At 42.6% G+C, this 17,110-nt stretch overlaps 1 protein-coding gene and 1 long non-coding RNA gene across 2 annotated transcripts in view; one reads left to right on the forward strand and one right to left on the reverse strand.

The window, feature by feature from the left end:
- The window catches only part of LOC311029360, a 200,993-nt gene that overhangs the window by 39,481 nt on the left and 144,402 nt on the right, over positions 1–17,110 (forward strand). The gene's annotated exons all lie outside the window — the stretch shown is intronic.
- Positions 6,315–14,433, reverse strand: LOC311029337 (chondroitin sulfate synthase 3-like). Its single transcript, XM_084034434.1, has 3 exons — positions 13,123–14,433; positions 10,055–10,338; positions 6,315–9,327 (listed from the first exon to the last, which is right to left on the reverse strand). Exons 1-3 carry the CDS (start codon positions 13,694–13,696, stop codon positions 7,765–7,767), a joined length of 2,421 nt encoding a protein of 806 aa, XP_083890560.1. The 5' UTR covers positions 13,697–14,433; the 3' UTR covers positions 6,315–7,764.

Genomic DNA, 17,110 nt, shown 5'->3' on the forward strand with positions numbered 1-17,110 from the left:
GTGGTGTTTGTTTTGGTTGTCTAAAACCAGGTCATATCAGCAAGAGCTGCTAAAAACGTCTAACGATGTCAATGCTTCACAATCCAGCTAAATTCAGAACATTTGAACAGTCAAACAACACTGTTGTCCCTCAGCAGACCTGTGCTCACACTGGGGCCGGTACACAGAAATGTGTTCTCTCAATTGTACCTGTACAAGTAAAGGTTAAGAATGGAAACAAAATTTTGACCACTTACGCTTTCCTTGATCCAGGAAGCTCAGCTACCTTTTGTACAGAACGCCTGATGAGACAGCTGAACATGGACAGTATCCAAACACACATCTTCCTGCGAACTATGGGACAAGCACACACTGTAAAGACTCATGTTCTGACTGGACTGGAAGTAGCTGGTTATGATGACAACAGGTTTCTAGACCTACCTGAGGTTTACACTCAACAAACCATGCCAGTTACAAGAAACAATATTGCGACAGAAAAGGATCTCAGAAGATGGCCTTACCTGCGAAAGATTAAAGTTCCCGAGCTTGAAGTTGGAGTGGATTTGTTGATTGGCACAAATGCCTCAAAGCTTTTGGAGCCTTGGGAAATCATTAACAGCTGTAATGATGGACCCTATGCTGTTCGGACCCTATTGGGGTGGGTGGTGAACGGCCCACTTAAAGGAAGTGGAAGTGATACAGGGAAGAATGGCTGCCCTACTGTCACTGTCAATAGGATCTCCATTGATAAAGTGGAACAGTTGTTAATCACACAATACAACCAAGACTTCAATGAAAGGTCATGTGATGACACTTTAATGTCAAGAGAAGATATGAGGTTTCTCCACATTATGGAAAAAACAATTCGTCTTGAAAACAACCATTATTGTGTTGATTTACCTTTTAAGGATGATGACGTCATAATGCCAAACAATCGATGCATTGCTGAACAACGAGTCATGAGTTTGAAAAGAAAGTTTCAGAGGAACAAAGAGTATCATCAGGAGTATGTGCACTTCCTTAATGATGTTATTAAAAGTGGCTATGCGGAGCAGGTGCCTCAACAGCAACTGAACGGAACTGAAGATAAAATCTGGTACATACCACATCATGGGGTGTATCATCCCAAGAAGAAAACCCTGAGAGTTGTATTCGACTGTGGAGCAAGTTTCAAAGGCACATCTTTGAACAGCCAGCTGTTACAAGGTCCTGACCTCACAAATTCCCTCTTTGGTGTTCTTCTGAGATTTAGGCAAGAAGCAGTTGCCATCATGACTGATGTTCAAGCTATGTTTCACCAAGTCCAAGTTTCTCAGAAACATGTTGATTTTCTCCGATTTTTGTGGTGGCATAATGGAAATGTAATGCAACCGTTGGTGGACTTCAGAATGAAAGTTCATATATTTGGAGCAACTTCATCACCGAGCTGCGCCAATTATGCGTTAAAGAGAGTTGCTGATGACAACACGGCTCATTACAGTGACAAAGTGTTACAGACCATCAAACAAAATTTTTACGTGGACGATTGTTTAAAGTCTGTGTCTTCAGAAGAGGAAGCTTTGCAAATGGTACAAGATCTCACTGCTGCATGTGCCAAAGGAGGCTTTCGGCTCTCAAAGCGGATGAGCAACAGTCGAGCAGTTCTTGCCAGCATCCCTGAAGAAAATCGTTCCAAAGCAACCAAAGAGCTCAATTTGGATAAAGACAACTTACCTGTTGAAAGAGCTCTTGGATTGCACTGGTGTGCAGAAACAGACATGTTCATGTTCAAGATTGCACTGGAAAATCGTCCATGTACCCGCCGTGGAATCTTGTCAGTGGTTAATTCTATCTATGACCCTCTTGGTTTCTTGTCACCATTCACACTGCCTCCTAAGCTGATGCTACAAGAGCTGTGCAAAAGAAAAATTGGTTGGGATGACACAATACCACAAACCTTTCTGCAGAAGTGGACACAGTGGCTGACAAATCTGCATACATTGTCACTGTTAAAGGTGGAACGGTGTATCAAGCCGAAGAACTTTGAAAAGGTAAGCAATGCACAGCTGCATCACTTCTCAGATGCTAGTGAGTGTGGATACGGCGCTGTTTCTTATCTGAGATTGAAAGGCATCTCTGATGAAGTTAACATTGCTTTCATGGTTGGAAAGTCCAGAGTCGCCCCCATGAAACAAACCACAATACCAAGGCTTGAACTCACAGCTGCTGTATTAGCTGTCAGACTGGACAAGATGATTACAAAGGAGCTTCAACTGGAATTGGACCAGTCAGTGTTCTGGACCGACAGCACGACGGTGCTTAATTACATTTCAAGTGAAACAAAGAGATTCCACACATTTGTAGCGAACAGAGTGGCTGTCATAAGAGAAGCTACAGAGGTGGCCCAGTGGAGGTACATAGGCTCTAAACAGAACCCCGCTGATGAGGCTTCAAGAGGACTGTCAGCTGATGGTTTTCTGAAATGTGAACGTTGGCTCAAAGGACCAGAGTTTCTGCTGACTGAGGAAAGGACCTGGCCAAAACAGGAGGTAAACAAACCTGCCGTCAGCTTGGATGACCCCGAGGTCAAACAAGACCTCACAGTTAATGCTTGTGTTGTTGATGATGCATCCAATACTATGAACAAGCTTCTAACCTATTTTTCAGACTGGGAAAAACTCAAAACTTCAGTCGCCTGGTTTTTGAAGTTTAAAGACCTGCTTCAACAGCTAAGGAAAAAAGGTAAAACATGCAACAAAGGACATCAACACAAAGCAAAGATAAATGTTCAACCATTGACACGGGATGACTTACATAATGCAGAACTGGAAATTGCACGCCTCTGCCAACAGCAAAGATTTCACAGGGAAATCTCCCTCTTGGAGAAAGGAGCATCATCTGTGCCAACCAACAGTGACATCTACAGGTTGGATCCCACACTCCAAGATGGGCTGTTGAGAGTAGGAGGCCGCCTGAGAAAAGCATCCATGCCTGAAACAGTAAAACATCCAATAATTCTGTCTAAAGATCAATACATATCCAAACTTATCTTACAACATATTCACAAACAAGTGGGTCACGCTGGACGTAATCATATGATATCTACACTTCGAAAAACCTACTGGATAACAAATGCAAACTCAGCCTGCAGGAAAATCATTGCTGATTGTGTTACCTGTCGTCGTCTTCAAGGGAGAGTTGGAGAACAGAAAATGTCTGACCTTCCAGCTGAAAGACTCCTGCCAGACTTGCCACCGTTTACTAATACAGGCGTGGATTATTTCGGCCCTATTGACATCAAAAGAGGTCGCAGCATGGTCAAAAGGTATGGCGTAATCTTCACATGCATGACCAGCCGGGCAGTACACCTTGAAGCAGCCCACTCACTGACAACAGATTCATGCATAAATGCCATCCGACGGTTCATGTGTCGACGTGGGCAAATCTCCAACCTCAGGTCAGACAACGGCACCAATTTTGTTGGAAATGAAAGACAGCTAAGGGAAGCTCTTAGAGCCCTGGATCACAACAAAATTCAAAGTGCTTTGGCAAAAAGAGGAATAGCATGGACATTCAACCCTCCTGCTGGATCTCACTACGGCGGAACATGGGAGCGGATCATTCGCCTCATAAGAAAGGTGCTGTATTCCATTGTCAAACAGCAAACCATGGATGATGAGAGCTTTTGCACTATTCTTTGTGAAATTGAAGCCATTCTCAACAGTCGCCCAATAACCAAACTATCCGATGACCCTAATGACCTGGAAACACTTACACCCAACCACATTCTTCTGTTGAAGGCCAAACCCCTTCTTCCTCCTGGACTTTTTGATGATAGTGATATATACATCAAACGAAGATGGAGACAGGTACAGTATCTGTCAGATTTATTTTGGAAGCGGTGGGTAAGGGAGTATCTTCCACTGCTCCAAGAAAGACAAAAGTGGACAAAGCCACGAAGGAATTTTTCCGTGGACGACGTTGTTGTTATCATGGACCCTTCTGCTCCAAGAAGTTCATGGCTGATGGGTAAAGTGACCAAAACCTTTCCAGACAGGAGAGGTGTTGTCCGGTCAGTTCAGCTGAAGACCAAGACAGGCTTTCTGGAGAGGCCTGTCACCAAGCTCTGCATGCTATTGGAGACATAAAGATTGTTATTAAAGACTGATTTATGGATTGACTTATGAAAGAAAGAAGATTTGATTTATGGACACCGACTTCTGAAAGAAGAAGAAGAAGATTTGCACACACACACACACTCTTTTTGGCTCCTTTTTGAAATATGTTTATATAATTGTAGTGCACACCAACACAATTATGGGGCCGGTGTGTAGGAGCCATTTTTTATGTTGTGTAGATATTTACTTTTCCACAAGGGTGCAGTATTGTTTCAGTTCCTTTCTTTTACCCCAGAATCTGCCCCAGCTGCTAGAGATCAGGAGAGCTGATTAGTTTGAGTTGAGTGGTGGTGGGAGAGACACAGTTTTTACACGACAGCCAGAGAATCAAGAGAAGCTTTTTGTTTGTCAACTTGCCTTATCCCTTTTGTTGAAATAAACGGGAACCTCACCCAAAGACATCATAACCTTCGCAACTTTTCTTTTTTATTCACTCTGGAATCGAGTTAAGAACCATCCCAAACCACCATCAGGTGACAAGTTTCGTTTTTTTTTAATAGTCACCACATGTACAATAGAACAAAAATATTTACAAATAGATGGGTGAATAACAAATACACATATCTTTTAAAATGAGAATGATAATTAAAACAAAACAGCCAATGGCTAAATTATTATTATTTTTTAAGTAAATTGAATTTGTCTAAAGATTGCTCTGAGCAGTTTCCAGTTTTCGATATTTTAATAAGTACGGTGTGTGAAACAGGATGTTGCTGAAAAGGCACATTCATGCTCAGCAAATCCATTTATAGCAAAATGTAATTCTGAGTGAATGATTAAATCAAGTACAATATTGTAGAGGTTAGTTTGATTCGAAACACTGAGGCTGGGAGTTCCTCCATCCCCAAGACAGCAAAATATATCCCAAATGTATTCCTTATTTGAATTCATTTTACACTAAAATAAATGTTTAAATGCTGATGAAATAGTAAATATAGTCTAAAAATATATATCCATAAAATACTACCATGCAAAGCTTTAAACTGTAGAAAGTAAACCCCAAGGCAGAATAATATTGGGACAAATACAGAAAAATTTGAAAGTTGACCAATTTATACTGCAATCAGAAATCTCCACAATGTGATTACATTATTGTCTGTGTCATGTATACGCCTTTCTACTTACAATCCCACAATGCAATGCATCAAATAGATGTGGCAATTACTGAAACCCCACACCCGTCAATGATGATGCAACATGATAATCATTTCTTGTGGAATGAAACAAAGTCAGACAACATATAGACCAAAAATGTGTCTTAACGTTTATTATAAATCACCGGTTGCTACTGCTATCAGATGCATAGGTACCAAAATCATAAACTTCTACTTGACAGAATCACACTCCACAGTCAAATGCATTGCATTCACCAAAGGAAAAACAGTTACTGCCCTCTACTGGTTGAAATGCAGCTATTTGAATGATATTTGGACTGAACTTGAAGCAGATGACATGGAGGCGGCTTTAGTCAACAACAAGCGTTTATAAGAGTTTAAACTGTGTTTGATCACTGTAATTGACTTAACCACCCATAATAATCATAACAAAGGCCAGCATGCTAACCATTAGCATGCGTAATTAGCACAAGTGCTAGCGATTATAAGGGCTAATTGAAAGGGTAACAGCCATCATAAACGCTATGTTAAAACAGTGAACTTATTGATTCATCCACACACTCTTGATAATTCACCAAATCATTAGTCAATAAAACTCATTTTGATGCAAATGGTTACGTTTCAAGACCAAAGAAAGAGAAAGGGAAGAAGGCCTGTGTTAATACATATTTTTCATATTCTACAAAACATGTTTTGAATTTTTCCAGGTGAGAGGGACTTCAGCAGAGACCCTGAGAGGGTTTAGTAACTTGTTAACACCCTCAGTGTTAACCAAAGTTTAAGGATTAAATGTGTGATACAATCTGGATGTCCTTGCCTGCTGGACCTCCCACCCAAACGCATCAGAACGTGAGAAACTCACTCACTCCCACACACACACTAATCTAATGTTGATATATATATATTATCTATATCTATATCTATATCTATATCTATACACACACACACACACACACACACACACTATATCTTTTTGTCATGTTTGTGCATTTGTTTATTTGTTTGTTTGGTTATTTGCTCCTTCAGCTATAGCTAACTACTGCTGTCTGTAGATATTTTCAGCGTTTTCTTTGTTATGATTGTTATCGCTTGTTTCTCCCCGTGTTCTCTCCTCTCTTGCCCCCACAACCCCTTTCTGGATTATCGTGTCTCTCTTCACTATACCCTCCTTGTGCGGTCTCCTCACACAATAACAAGTACAATTGCAAGTATGCAAAAGGAGGAGTTATTTAGACTCTTCCCTTGCCGAACAAAATCTGTGCGACACACGTGCATGCAGTGTTTTCATACTATTTGTTGGACAGGACAGGTTAAGAAAACACATATCTGGATGTGCCCCTTCTAAGCTTCCAGCTTAATTCCCATAACTCCTCATTGGGAATGTTGGTATTGGCAGTGGTAGAAGAAGTACTCAAACATTTATTCTAAAGTAAAATGATTAACTATTAATAGTAACTATTAATAATGCACAGTGAAAGAGAGGAATTATCAGCTCTTTATCAGTTCTTAAATATAATTATGGTCCGTTCTTGTAACTCTAATGTGACATGGGACAGTTTAATGAATTATGCTTCATATTTGAATTGCTATATGTTGTGAGTCCAATCTGATTCTGCAATGTAACAAGTAATATTTGACTGCCAGGTTAATGTAGTACATGCAGCAGTACTACACAGTAAGTAGCAGGCAGTTGAGTCGCATATTTGTAAAGTGCTTTGGGGGTCTTTCATACATTATTCCAGGGTATACTGGCACAGAATTCTAACATAATTCAATACTTTTCAAATCTAAACATCATAATAGAGATATAACTGTTTGAGGCCCTTTTAGTTGGGGACCCAGGCCCGGGTTGTCTACCATGTCCAAAGGTAAAGTCTGTCCCTGATTTTTTCACCATGAACAAGGCAGTAGGCCTTCATAGTGGATAGTTAATCTATATCTTGGAGGCAAGTGTATTGCTTAGGACCCAGGGAAGCACATTGTTGAGTGTTAAGTATTATAATATATATATATATATATATATATATATATATATATATATATATATATATATTATATCAGGTATATTTTGGGTGAGCCATGGCCATTTATACAAAGTGTTAGTAGCTATATTTAACCCAAACCCTAAGGAACTGCAATAATGTTTCCAAAGCTCTATAGTTGCATTTTTGGCACAATTAATAACAAATGAATAAGTCTGTACAATATCCAATGTAGCAACTAACAGCGAATGGGATTTCAGTCCAGTGCTTTCCAGCTGGACTGGAACGGGTAAGGTAGAGCGTCTTTATGCGCAGGCTTCCAACAAAGCAGCAATCCTTCCGAGACTGGTGTCAGGTCAGTTTGAATTAGGGTTTGTGGTGCATGTTCTTAATTGGTTTTCGGAGCTTCTCTGGGTCCAATTGTACCGCCTAAAGCCCTCTGATCCACAGTCACGCTATGACACACATACAGTCCATGGCTGTCTGCACTGAAGCAGAACTGAGGTAAACTTGTCCAGGAGGGCTTGAATGTCAGGATGAAGTTCTGTTATACCCTGCCTCTATGTGTTTCTCCAGCCACAACTCCGCTAACTGCATTGACGATGCAAACGTACTCGATCTTGACCCGAGGCACATTTTGTGTTGCCTCTGCTCGAGACTTGTATTGCACTGGACGGGATGATAAACGTGGACAATTCCTGGGTCTTGACTGCGCAACACTTTTAAACCAGAATGAATAACTTTTGTGTACAAGTCTACGTCTTCCAATCCCCAGCCTAAGATTGAGGTGTCAAAACCTCCAGCTTTTGATAAATCACTCTTGAAAACACAGGTGATTCCAAAACCATAATCTCGCCAGAAACCACTTTTCTTGGTCAGAACAAATTTATTTTCTCTTGGAGACTTCCCTGAATACACTATCTTGGGGTTGTACTGACTGAAGACAATAGGGAAATAGATTTGACTCCCTTGGACAGCATTGTCTCTACAGCGTTGCAAGGAATCACCACTAAACACAAGATCTACATCGCAGAAAAAGACTAAAGAGTCATTATGGAGCTGTGAGGAGCCCAGCTCAAGGGCCAGTCCTCGTGAGAAGTTACCCATTATGGGAATTATCGTCAGGTCAGCTTTGGGATACTTCCTGTGGTAGTCTTTGATTAACTGACTGTGTTTTCTGTTCTGATTGCTACCATTGGCCACCAGAATTATGGCGAGTTTAACATTTTGTTTGGGTATCAAGCACACTTTCTCAAAGTTCTCCATAAAGCGGACAAAACTGTCATAGCGACCAGATAACGGGACAAGGATGTTGACCTTTCTCTGGCTTTGCTCCCACATTTCCCTGTTTAATTCGTAGACCTGGAAAGGGGACAAAAACTTCAGAGAGTTGGATAGGAAAGACAAGGATTCAGAGTTGATGGCGGCCACAAGTTCAGCCACATCCAACTCTTCAGTTTCAGTAAAGAAGGGTCGGCTAAAGGACTGCTGAAGATAAGCGTGCCGCCTCACAGGCACCGTTACTTTGCGTCCCTTATGTTTCTTATACAAGAGCAGCAAGTCTATGATGTATTCCGCACCATGCATTGGATCCACCCTGTAGTAGCCATACTGAATCTGCTTAAAGTCAATCACACGGCCACGTGTTTTTGAATTCTCATTAATCATCTCCATTACCTGGAGTATAATGTCTTCCAGCGCAGTCCGAAGCAAGTTGCCAAGACTTTGCCGGGCACTCTTGTTCTCAGCAGCGGAATAGATATAGCGGCCTGTCAGGAAATCCCACTCAATGACGTAATTTCTCTCATTGGGCTTATAGCGCATGTAGGAAGGAGGGGACCCCAGCTGCTGGTCCTCCCACAGAACTTCCGTATCGCTGAGGTAACTCATCATCAGGCCTTCGCGATGCAGTAGGATGGTGCGGTAACAAAGACTAGTGATCTCGCGGCTCAGCATGAAGCTGTGGAGCCGGTACTGGTAGGCAGGCTTCTTGTTGGGGTGAAGTGTAATGGCGTTGTGGATCTTGCTGACGTGAAGTTCATCGATGAAACCTTTCTTGTTGTGTTCATAGTTCTCATAGAAGAGCTGCTGCATCTGTGGAAAGAGGAATGAGATGAGATCCATGATGAGAGCATGAACCTGGTACCAGTACAAACAACACTAGACGGTATTTCACTTAACCCTGTCTACATCAACGGAGCTGAGGTGGAGCAAGGGAACAGTTTTAAGTTCCCAGCATCAGCATTACAAACAACCTGATGGTCACAGTCATCACTATGGACTGTATATAAGGATCTAGTCATCGTGACATCACCCATTGGTTTGTGGATTAGGGTTTTGAAGCCTCGAGTTCGGCAGCCAGAGCTGCCCCATGGTCTATATGACTCTCTATCGGACACTAAATGATGTTCATTTAGTGTCCGATAGAGAGTCATCGTGACATCACCCATTGGTTTGTGGATTAGGGTTTTGAAGCCTCGAGTTCGGCAGCCAGAGCTGCCCCATGGTCTATATGACTCTCTATCGGACACTAAATGAACATCATGTTGTATTGAAGAAGACTAATAAATCAAGTGAGAAGTAGGGTCATTTTTATTATACACTTCTACACAATTTCTTCATCTTTTTGAAACCAGAGGAGTCTCCCCCTGATGGCCAGTAGAGAGAATGCAAGTCTAAGGTACTTCAGCAACCCACATCGCATTTTCTTCAGAAATTGTATTTTCAATTTAATACCTGAATTCCCACAGGACTCATCAAACCTCCCACTGTCACTGACCATAGGCTCCATGAACCTGAAAGAACAGAAAGGAGAACATACCTCATAAGACCACACGCACTGAGTTCCTCCAAAGCGTCGCACACAGCGGCCCACTTCCACGTCCTCATGAGTGGTGTACATCTCCCTCAGACAAGTGGCGATGTGAGGGACCATCCTGCGGAGAACCTCTCGACTGAATATCATCCCTGGGCCTCCCATGCAGAAGTTCTCTCCGGGCTCGAGGGCCAGTCTGCCCAACTCCTCAGCCATGCCCAGGCCTGTCTGGCCAAGATAAAGGGGCTTGCTGCTGTTCAGTGACCGCAGGAACAACTCCAGCTTCTCACCTGGCAGATAATAGACGGGCTTTACTTTACTAAAGTATTCTCTATTTGCTGAATATAAGCATGTCTTTCTATAAAAACAAAATATTTTATTTATTTCATAAAATTAGCCAAACGTATCAAGTTACAAATCTGTCAAAAAATTAAATACAGTATAAAATAACAAAACGATATGTTGCTATTTACTTATGGTTTGTGTCATTCACATATAAGTTCCCAGCCAACATTAAAAATATGAGAGAAATTCAACTGTAGTAGTGAAGCACATAACTTTGAGAGTTCAGTGTTCCATCAGGTTCTACAAATACAGCCACACAAAAGGTTCCCTTCTTGACCCAGGTGAAAAATAAATATACTTTTGTGTATTTGAAATATATTTATGTATTCCATAATATATTGCAAATACTAAGAAATAAACTATCTGGGAATATATTATAAATAAATAAAGTATGTTAATATTTTTAATAGCTGTACAATATTACACTTTATATAAATATATTGTAGGGAAATATACTTTAAGTGAAAGTTACTTAAATACTAAAGTGCACTTGCACAGATTCAAAATGTTCATCATAAAACTATTTGGATGTTATATATACACAAACTGTTCAACCTGTATTTACAAACTGCTAGTCAGTCATGTGTGAACTTCACTCCATGGGCCCTAGTTTCGTAGACCAGGCGCAGTCAGCTCTCAGCGCGGGGTGTGTCCGCGGGGTGTGTCCGCCTGGACGTTGCAAGTTTCGTGCACCGCGCAGGCTCGCGCAGGCTCGCGCAGGCACACCTCCCGTCACTCCCACCCGCGCAAGTGGGAAAGAGGGAGGAGAAGAAGGCGTGAGTGGGAGACGAGGAGGAGACGAGGCGTGGACTGGGATTAATACAGCCGATTCAGATCTTCACCAATCAAATGAGCTCCTCTCCTCTCTTTTAATGCGTTAGGGGAGGTTCAGTGCAAGTTCCGTCACTTGACAACCCGATGACAGAAGCAGCGCCGCCGCTCCCACCAGGCGCATCACGCGCTGTGCGCGCGTATCATAATATATATAAAAAACAGGAGAGAGAGAGGGAGATGTTTTGGTCCGAGAGGCTGAGTTTCCGTTACGCGTGCCATCCGCCTTTGATCTGACGTCAGATGTGACGGGACAATCTATATAGATATAAATGCACGTGTTGATTCAATTAGTTGCATTAAATAGTGTTTGTTGTGATTATGTATTTCATTTAAATGTGCCTGGAACTGTGGAAACCTGCCTGTGAGGTCTCGGTGACGGGTGCGCACTGCGCGCCGTCAGCCAAACTTCCACTCCGCCAGCTGTGATTCGCATTGAATGAATGGACTTTATTTACGCCTTGCGCCGAAAGTAGACCAGGTTGGAGCTGTCGAGCTTTCAGCGCAGTCTCGGCGAGGCTTTTTGCCACGAAACTTCCGCTACGCCAAGCTGAATCTGTGACGCCTCCCCCTGCTGCGCCGCCACACCCATCTTGGCGCAGGCGATCCACCAAACTGCCAAACTGACCGTGCGCAAGGCTGCGCGGGTCGAAACTTGCATTGCGCCGGCTCCGCCACCCTGCGCCGCCCTGCGCTGCGCCACGAAACTAGGGCCCCATGTGTCCACTGAAATGCATTTTTTTCCAACAGAGAATTGTTCGTAGTCAATAAGATTTCTCTTCCATTTTCACCAATCACTTGAGCGCGCCTCCACAAGGTAGATGTCGTGCCTTGCACAGGGTGGAAACTGCTGGGAATGACTCAGACAGCTTAAGTGACAACGGACTGTGTACCTCAGACAAGTGTTGAAACAACTAAATGGGGTTGAATAAGTCTGTAAATAATCCAGAGACAGTCAAAAAGGTGATACAGCAACTGGATTGAAGGTTTTATCTACGATGTTGAAGGAAAGGCCATTATCTGGCAGATTAACACCTAGCTTTGCTAACCTCAGCCACTGTTCGCTAACACTGCCGAAATACCCTACAAAATAACTTCTTTTGTGTTTGTAAACAGACGTCATTTGTGGGTGCAGCAACACTGGTGTCAGAAATGGACAATTCTGTAGTAGTGTTGTTCGCTAAAATAGCATATGGAAATAAGAATAGCCTATGGATAATTTGGATGCCTTTACATTAATAAACTAACAATGATCAATGTGTCGAATTTCCAGAGCCGTACTCACTGTACAGATCCAACTAAATAGATTGAGTTACAGCGGACGGACATTTCTTATAATCTTAGCCAATATTGTTCGCTAAGATTAGCTCAGCTACATGATTGTTTTTGTCAGCTGAATGAGTCTGGTATACTGTGTATTAAAGCATTTTGGTTTTAGTCAAAGTTGAGAATAGCACTCATGTCACAAGTATCACCTGGAAAATAAACATTGCCATTAGGGAATGCTAGCTAGCTGGCTGTTATATTATTATTAATAACAAATACAGGCTAGTCATGTCTTCTCTGATAGAATATGTAATTGTAACGTTGATACTGCAAGTCAAGGCATTGATTCCATTTGACAACTTAGTATGTTAGCTACTGAATTTCGCTAATGCCAAATATGAACACGCAGGTATCTGTGTGCTCCTTCAACATCATGGATGTAAACTTGATCGCAAGAAAACATCTAAAAAATACATGTAAAAAAATTTTAAAATGATTTGTGTACTCTCTCTTCCTCTCTCTCTCTCTCTCTCTCTCTCTCTCTCTCTCTCTCTCTCTCTCTCTCTCTCTCTCACTCTCACTGTCACTCACTCACACACACACACGCACACACACACCATCAGATGAATCACCTCTTATATAAATATCATCATCCGCCCGCATGAACCACTCGTATTTATCCAGGTAGTGGTCGTGGATGTACTTCAGCATCATGAATGACTTCTTTTGTGGCGGGTAGGAGTCGTCCACATCGGCCAGCGACACCACCGGGACGGGCACCGGGACGTGGACGGCGTCAGACCCGGCGCTGGAGAAAAACTCCACCTTCCCCGGGATGGAGCTCACCCAGGTCTTGAACGCAGCCACGGCGCGAGACCGCAGATATTTTTTCGCGGTCATAACGCCGACATAAAGGAAGCGCGTGGGTCTGCTTACGGGTCTCCCGGTATCTCCACTGCTGTTCCCCGTACTGGACGCCCTGTCCTCCGGACTGGACTGCGGGCTGCCCCCGTCTTTGACAGCCGCGGGGTTCCCGAGGATGACAGCAGCGTTACCGACGGAGGAGTCACTAAAGTACGAACACACAGGGCTTTTTTTCCCTTTACTTTCCAGAACCTGCGGCGCGATGAGCCAAGAAGACACCGTGAATCCGAGGAAGACGCCGAACATAACGATCGTCCACGTTCTCTTTGATTTGACAGCCATTGCTACTTATCCTACAGAGGGTTTAGCTGTGGTGAATGGACTGTAACTGTAATATGAACGCTACCGTTGACTGTGGGGTGGGGGCTGCTGACGTGTATGGATATCAAGCATATAAACCATCGGGCTGTACGTGTCCTGCCTGGTGTGGAAAGAAACACTTTCCTGCTACAATCCCCGAGCCTCGCCCGTCCCATTCCAACCCGGAACACAGACATATGCCATAGCCAGGTTCCATTCCGAGGAAACCCGTGTTGAATATCATGTCCCGAAATCCGGTTTAACCACCATAATGTCCCTGCTAGTGATGGACGTTACCGCGCTGCGTTCACGTCCGTTTCTCGTATCAATCAGCCGTAGACGTCACGCAGTGACCGTTACCATCGTAAACGAGTAGACGTTTGTTTTTACCTGTCAACTTCAAACTTGCCGTCATGGTGAGTCTGTTATCTAAAGAACACGACGGCTTCCTTCAAACAAACTACACGAGCCTGCTTACCTGCTGCTTACTGTTAGTACAGCCAATTCCTTAAAACAGAATAGATGTTAAAGAATGTTGTCCTTCACAATATTATATCTTCTCATTCGTAATAAATCTCACAGCAGATCGCTGGCGCTCTCGTTTTGAAGGGAAAAGAAGCTCTATCGTCTTCGAGACTTCCGTTAATAACATTCTACCTGGACATCCATTCACAAATCCAAGTATATTAAGGTAAAATATAAATAAGCAGTGGAATTGTAAATAAAAATCTATTTTAAAAGATCATTTTTCTCATTCAGTTTGATTAGTCTTTTCTTATTGTTAGCAATGATTTTGATGACATGTCGTTTGTACATGGGAAAAATATACTTGAAGAAATATATTCACGTATATTGTTCAAGTAAGTACCTTAACTGTAGCCTACTTGCATTTAGGTTACTTTCAACTATTGTAAAACACTTTTGATGATCCGTTTAACATCTTCACGAAAAAAAAAATCTTCCGATCATTGTTTTCTTTTCTTTTTTTACATTTTTCTTTTTCATAATTCATGTTTGGAGGACTCTCGAACCGACTCATAAAGTATTTTGTTTCTCAAAAACTGGGCAATATCATAGGCTATATCCATTACATTAATGCAATATGATATTCCTGCATTAATGTGGGCATTTTGCCAGCAGCAAAAAACGATATTTTATAGTAGGCCTACTCACTATTTGCAAGAGGTTTGGTGTGTCTAATTGGTTTATCAACATGTGTTGCAAATCCCTTTAAAGTTTTAGACTAAACACACAATATAAACAACAAATATAAAATCTGCTGCTGATTAAGGCTCATGATCTTTGGCAGTTAACTCTCATGTGTTTATTTTGTTGACGAGTTGCTCAGGACTAATGAACCAGCAGGTGGCAGCAGAGTCAAAGTGTTGTTTATCAGAAGTATATCGTAATTGTTATGTTGCACCAGTCTATCACAGGGAGACATGTAGAGACAGACAGGTAACCAGTCTATCACAGGGCTGACATGTAGAGACAGACAGGTAACCAGTCTATCACAGAGCTGACATGTAGAGACAGACAGGTAACCAGTCTATCACAGAGCTGACATGTAGAGACAGACAGGTAACCAGTCTATGACAGGGCCGACATGTAGAGACAGACAGGTAACCAGTCTATCACAGGGCCGACATGTAGAGACAGACAGGTAACCAGTCTATCACAGGGCCGACATGTAGAGACAAACAGGTAACCAGTCTATCACAGGGAGACATGTAGAGACAGACAGGTAACCAGTCTATCACAGGGAGACATGTAGAGACAGACAGGTAACCAGTCTATCACAGGGCCGACATGTAGAGACAAACAGGTAACCAGTCTATCACAGGGCCGACATGTAGAGACAGACAGGTAACCAGTCTATCACAGGGCCGACATGTAGAGACAGACAGGTTATAATGGATAGAGGGAATCTCTGTGTGAGTCATCAGAGTCCTGCACTGCAAAGAAAAACTACCTTTGTTTTATAAATGAGGACCATTTTATATTCTCTGTATTTTTCTCTGTCTCCCTATCATCAATATTACATTTTGGTATGGTAAAGTGGAGCTGTATACGACCCAGACTAAGAGGAAAGCCCTACGAATAGCCCAGGACCCCTCACCCCCACTACACCACCCATCTGAAAGACTTCCTTCTGGAAGGAGATGTAGGATCCCTACATCAACAAGAGCATATTTAAGAAATCATTCATACATCGTCCCTTATTCTGTTAAATCAATGATCCGGTGGTTCTTTTAAACTATGCATATGCACTTTCACCCCCCCCCCCCTTCAGTATTTTGCACATTTCCATGTGATGCTACATGTAATTATATGCAATGTCTTTTAACACTATGCACTTTTACCGTTTATGTGAGTGTGATGATGATATTTATATAAGAGGTGATTCATCTGATTGTGTGTGTGAATATGTTTATGTGAGTGTGTATATGTGAATGTGTGTGTATGCGAAAGTGTATATGTGTGTGTGTGTGTGTGTGTGTGTGTGTGTTTGTCACTAGTGTAAATGTGTTAAGGTGCGTGTCCACAGGCAGCGGTGTTTCCCCGCGTCCCATTCATTGTCTATGTGAAAAGCTGTGCAATGCATTCTGGTAGCGTTGCGGCGAATGTCGAGAGACGGCGCGCGAGTTGGCCGCTCCTCATTTGCCTAAAGTTGAAGTCGAATCTACTTTATGCTAATCAGAGGCGCCGGGCTCGACTCGCCGCCTCGGGAACGCTCGCGAACGCTCGCAAAAATTTGTTGTTTAAAGGAGAGCGCCTGTCAATCATCCTCTAGTGGCAGCCCACCAAGCGTGCAATACTGGGAAGCGGCGCGTCCACTCGCGTTTAAAATCGCCCCTGTGGACACGCACCTTTAGGATGGGAGATGGTAAAGCTATAGGCTGGGATTGAACTTTGGGAATAGTTGTGAGTAACAAACTAGTGTGCTGATCCTTTCTAACCTTATGTCATCTCTGGACAGCTACAAGAGCCCCCACATTTCTAAGATTTATTGTCCAAAATGAGGCCCTATATGGCACATAAGTTACATTATGTATGTACATGTTTATGTCTGTTTATGTTTGTGGGTATGCTTATGTATATGTATGCAACATGCATGTGTGTATGTATATACAGTATGAATGTATGTAGATATGTATATGAATGTACCATGTGATTGTATTACATGTATATACCAGGGGCGTTGCTAGACATAAAGCTCTACTGGGGCACAGGCCCCCTATTACTAAAATCACAAAAAACAGCGGTGCACCGGCTACGACATGCACACTGCCGTGCACGGACGTAATGTGCACGCCGGACCCGGACCACAAGGTGCGCGCCTCAGCTTGTATTTTGGGTTAAACTGCGTTGGTTTGAGATTGTGGATGAAAAAGA

This window comes from Eutrigla gurnardus (genome assembly GCF_963514095.1).
Source record: "Eutrigla gurnardus genome assembly, chromosome: 19".
Taxonomy (NCBI): domain Eukaryota; kingdom Metazoa; phylum Chordata; class Actinopteri; order Perciformes; family Triglidae; genus Eutrigla; species Eutrigla gurnardus.

Bases quoted from the DNA above. Each gene is read 5' to 3' on its own strand.
- LOC311029337 (XM_084034434.1), bottom strand. From the start codon at position 13,696: ATGGCTGTCAAATCAAAGAGAACGTGGACGATCGTTATGTTCGGCGTC. The intron at 10,339-13,122 runs GTGATTCATCTG...ATTATCTGCCAG, and splicing joins TGATGATATTTATATAAGAG to GTGAGAAGCTGGAGTTGTTC. The intron at 9,328-10,054 runs GTATGTTCTCCT...CTCTTTCCACAG, and splicing joins AGTGCGTGTGGTCTTATGAG to ATGCAGCAGCTCTTCTATGA.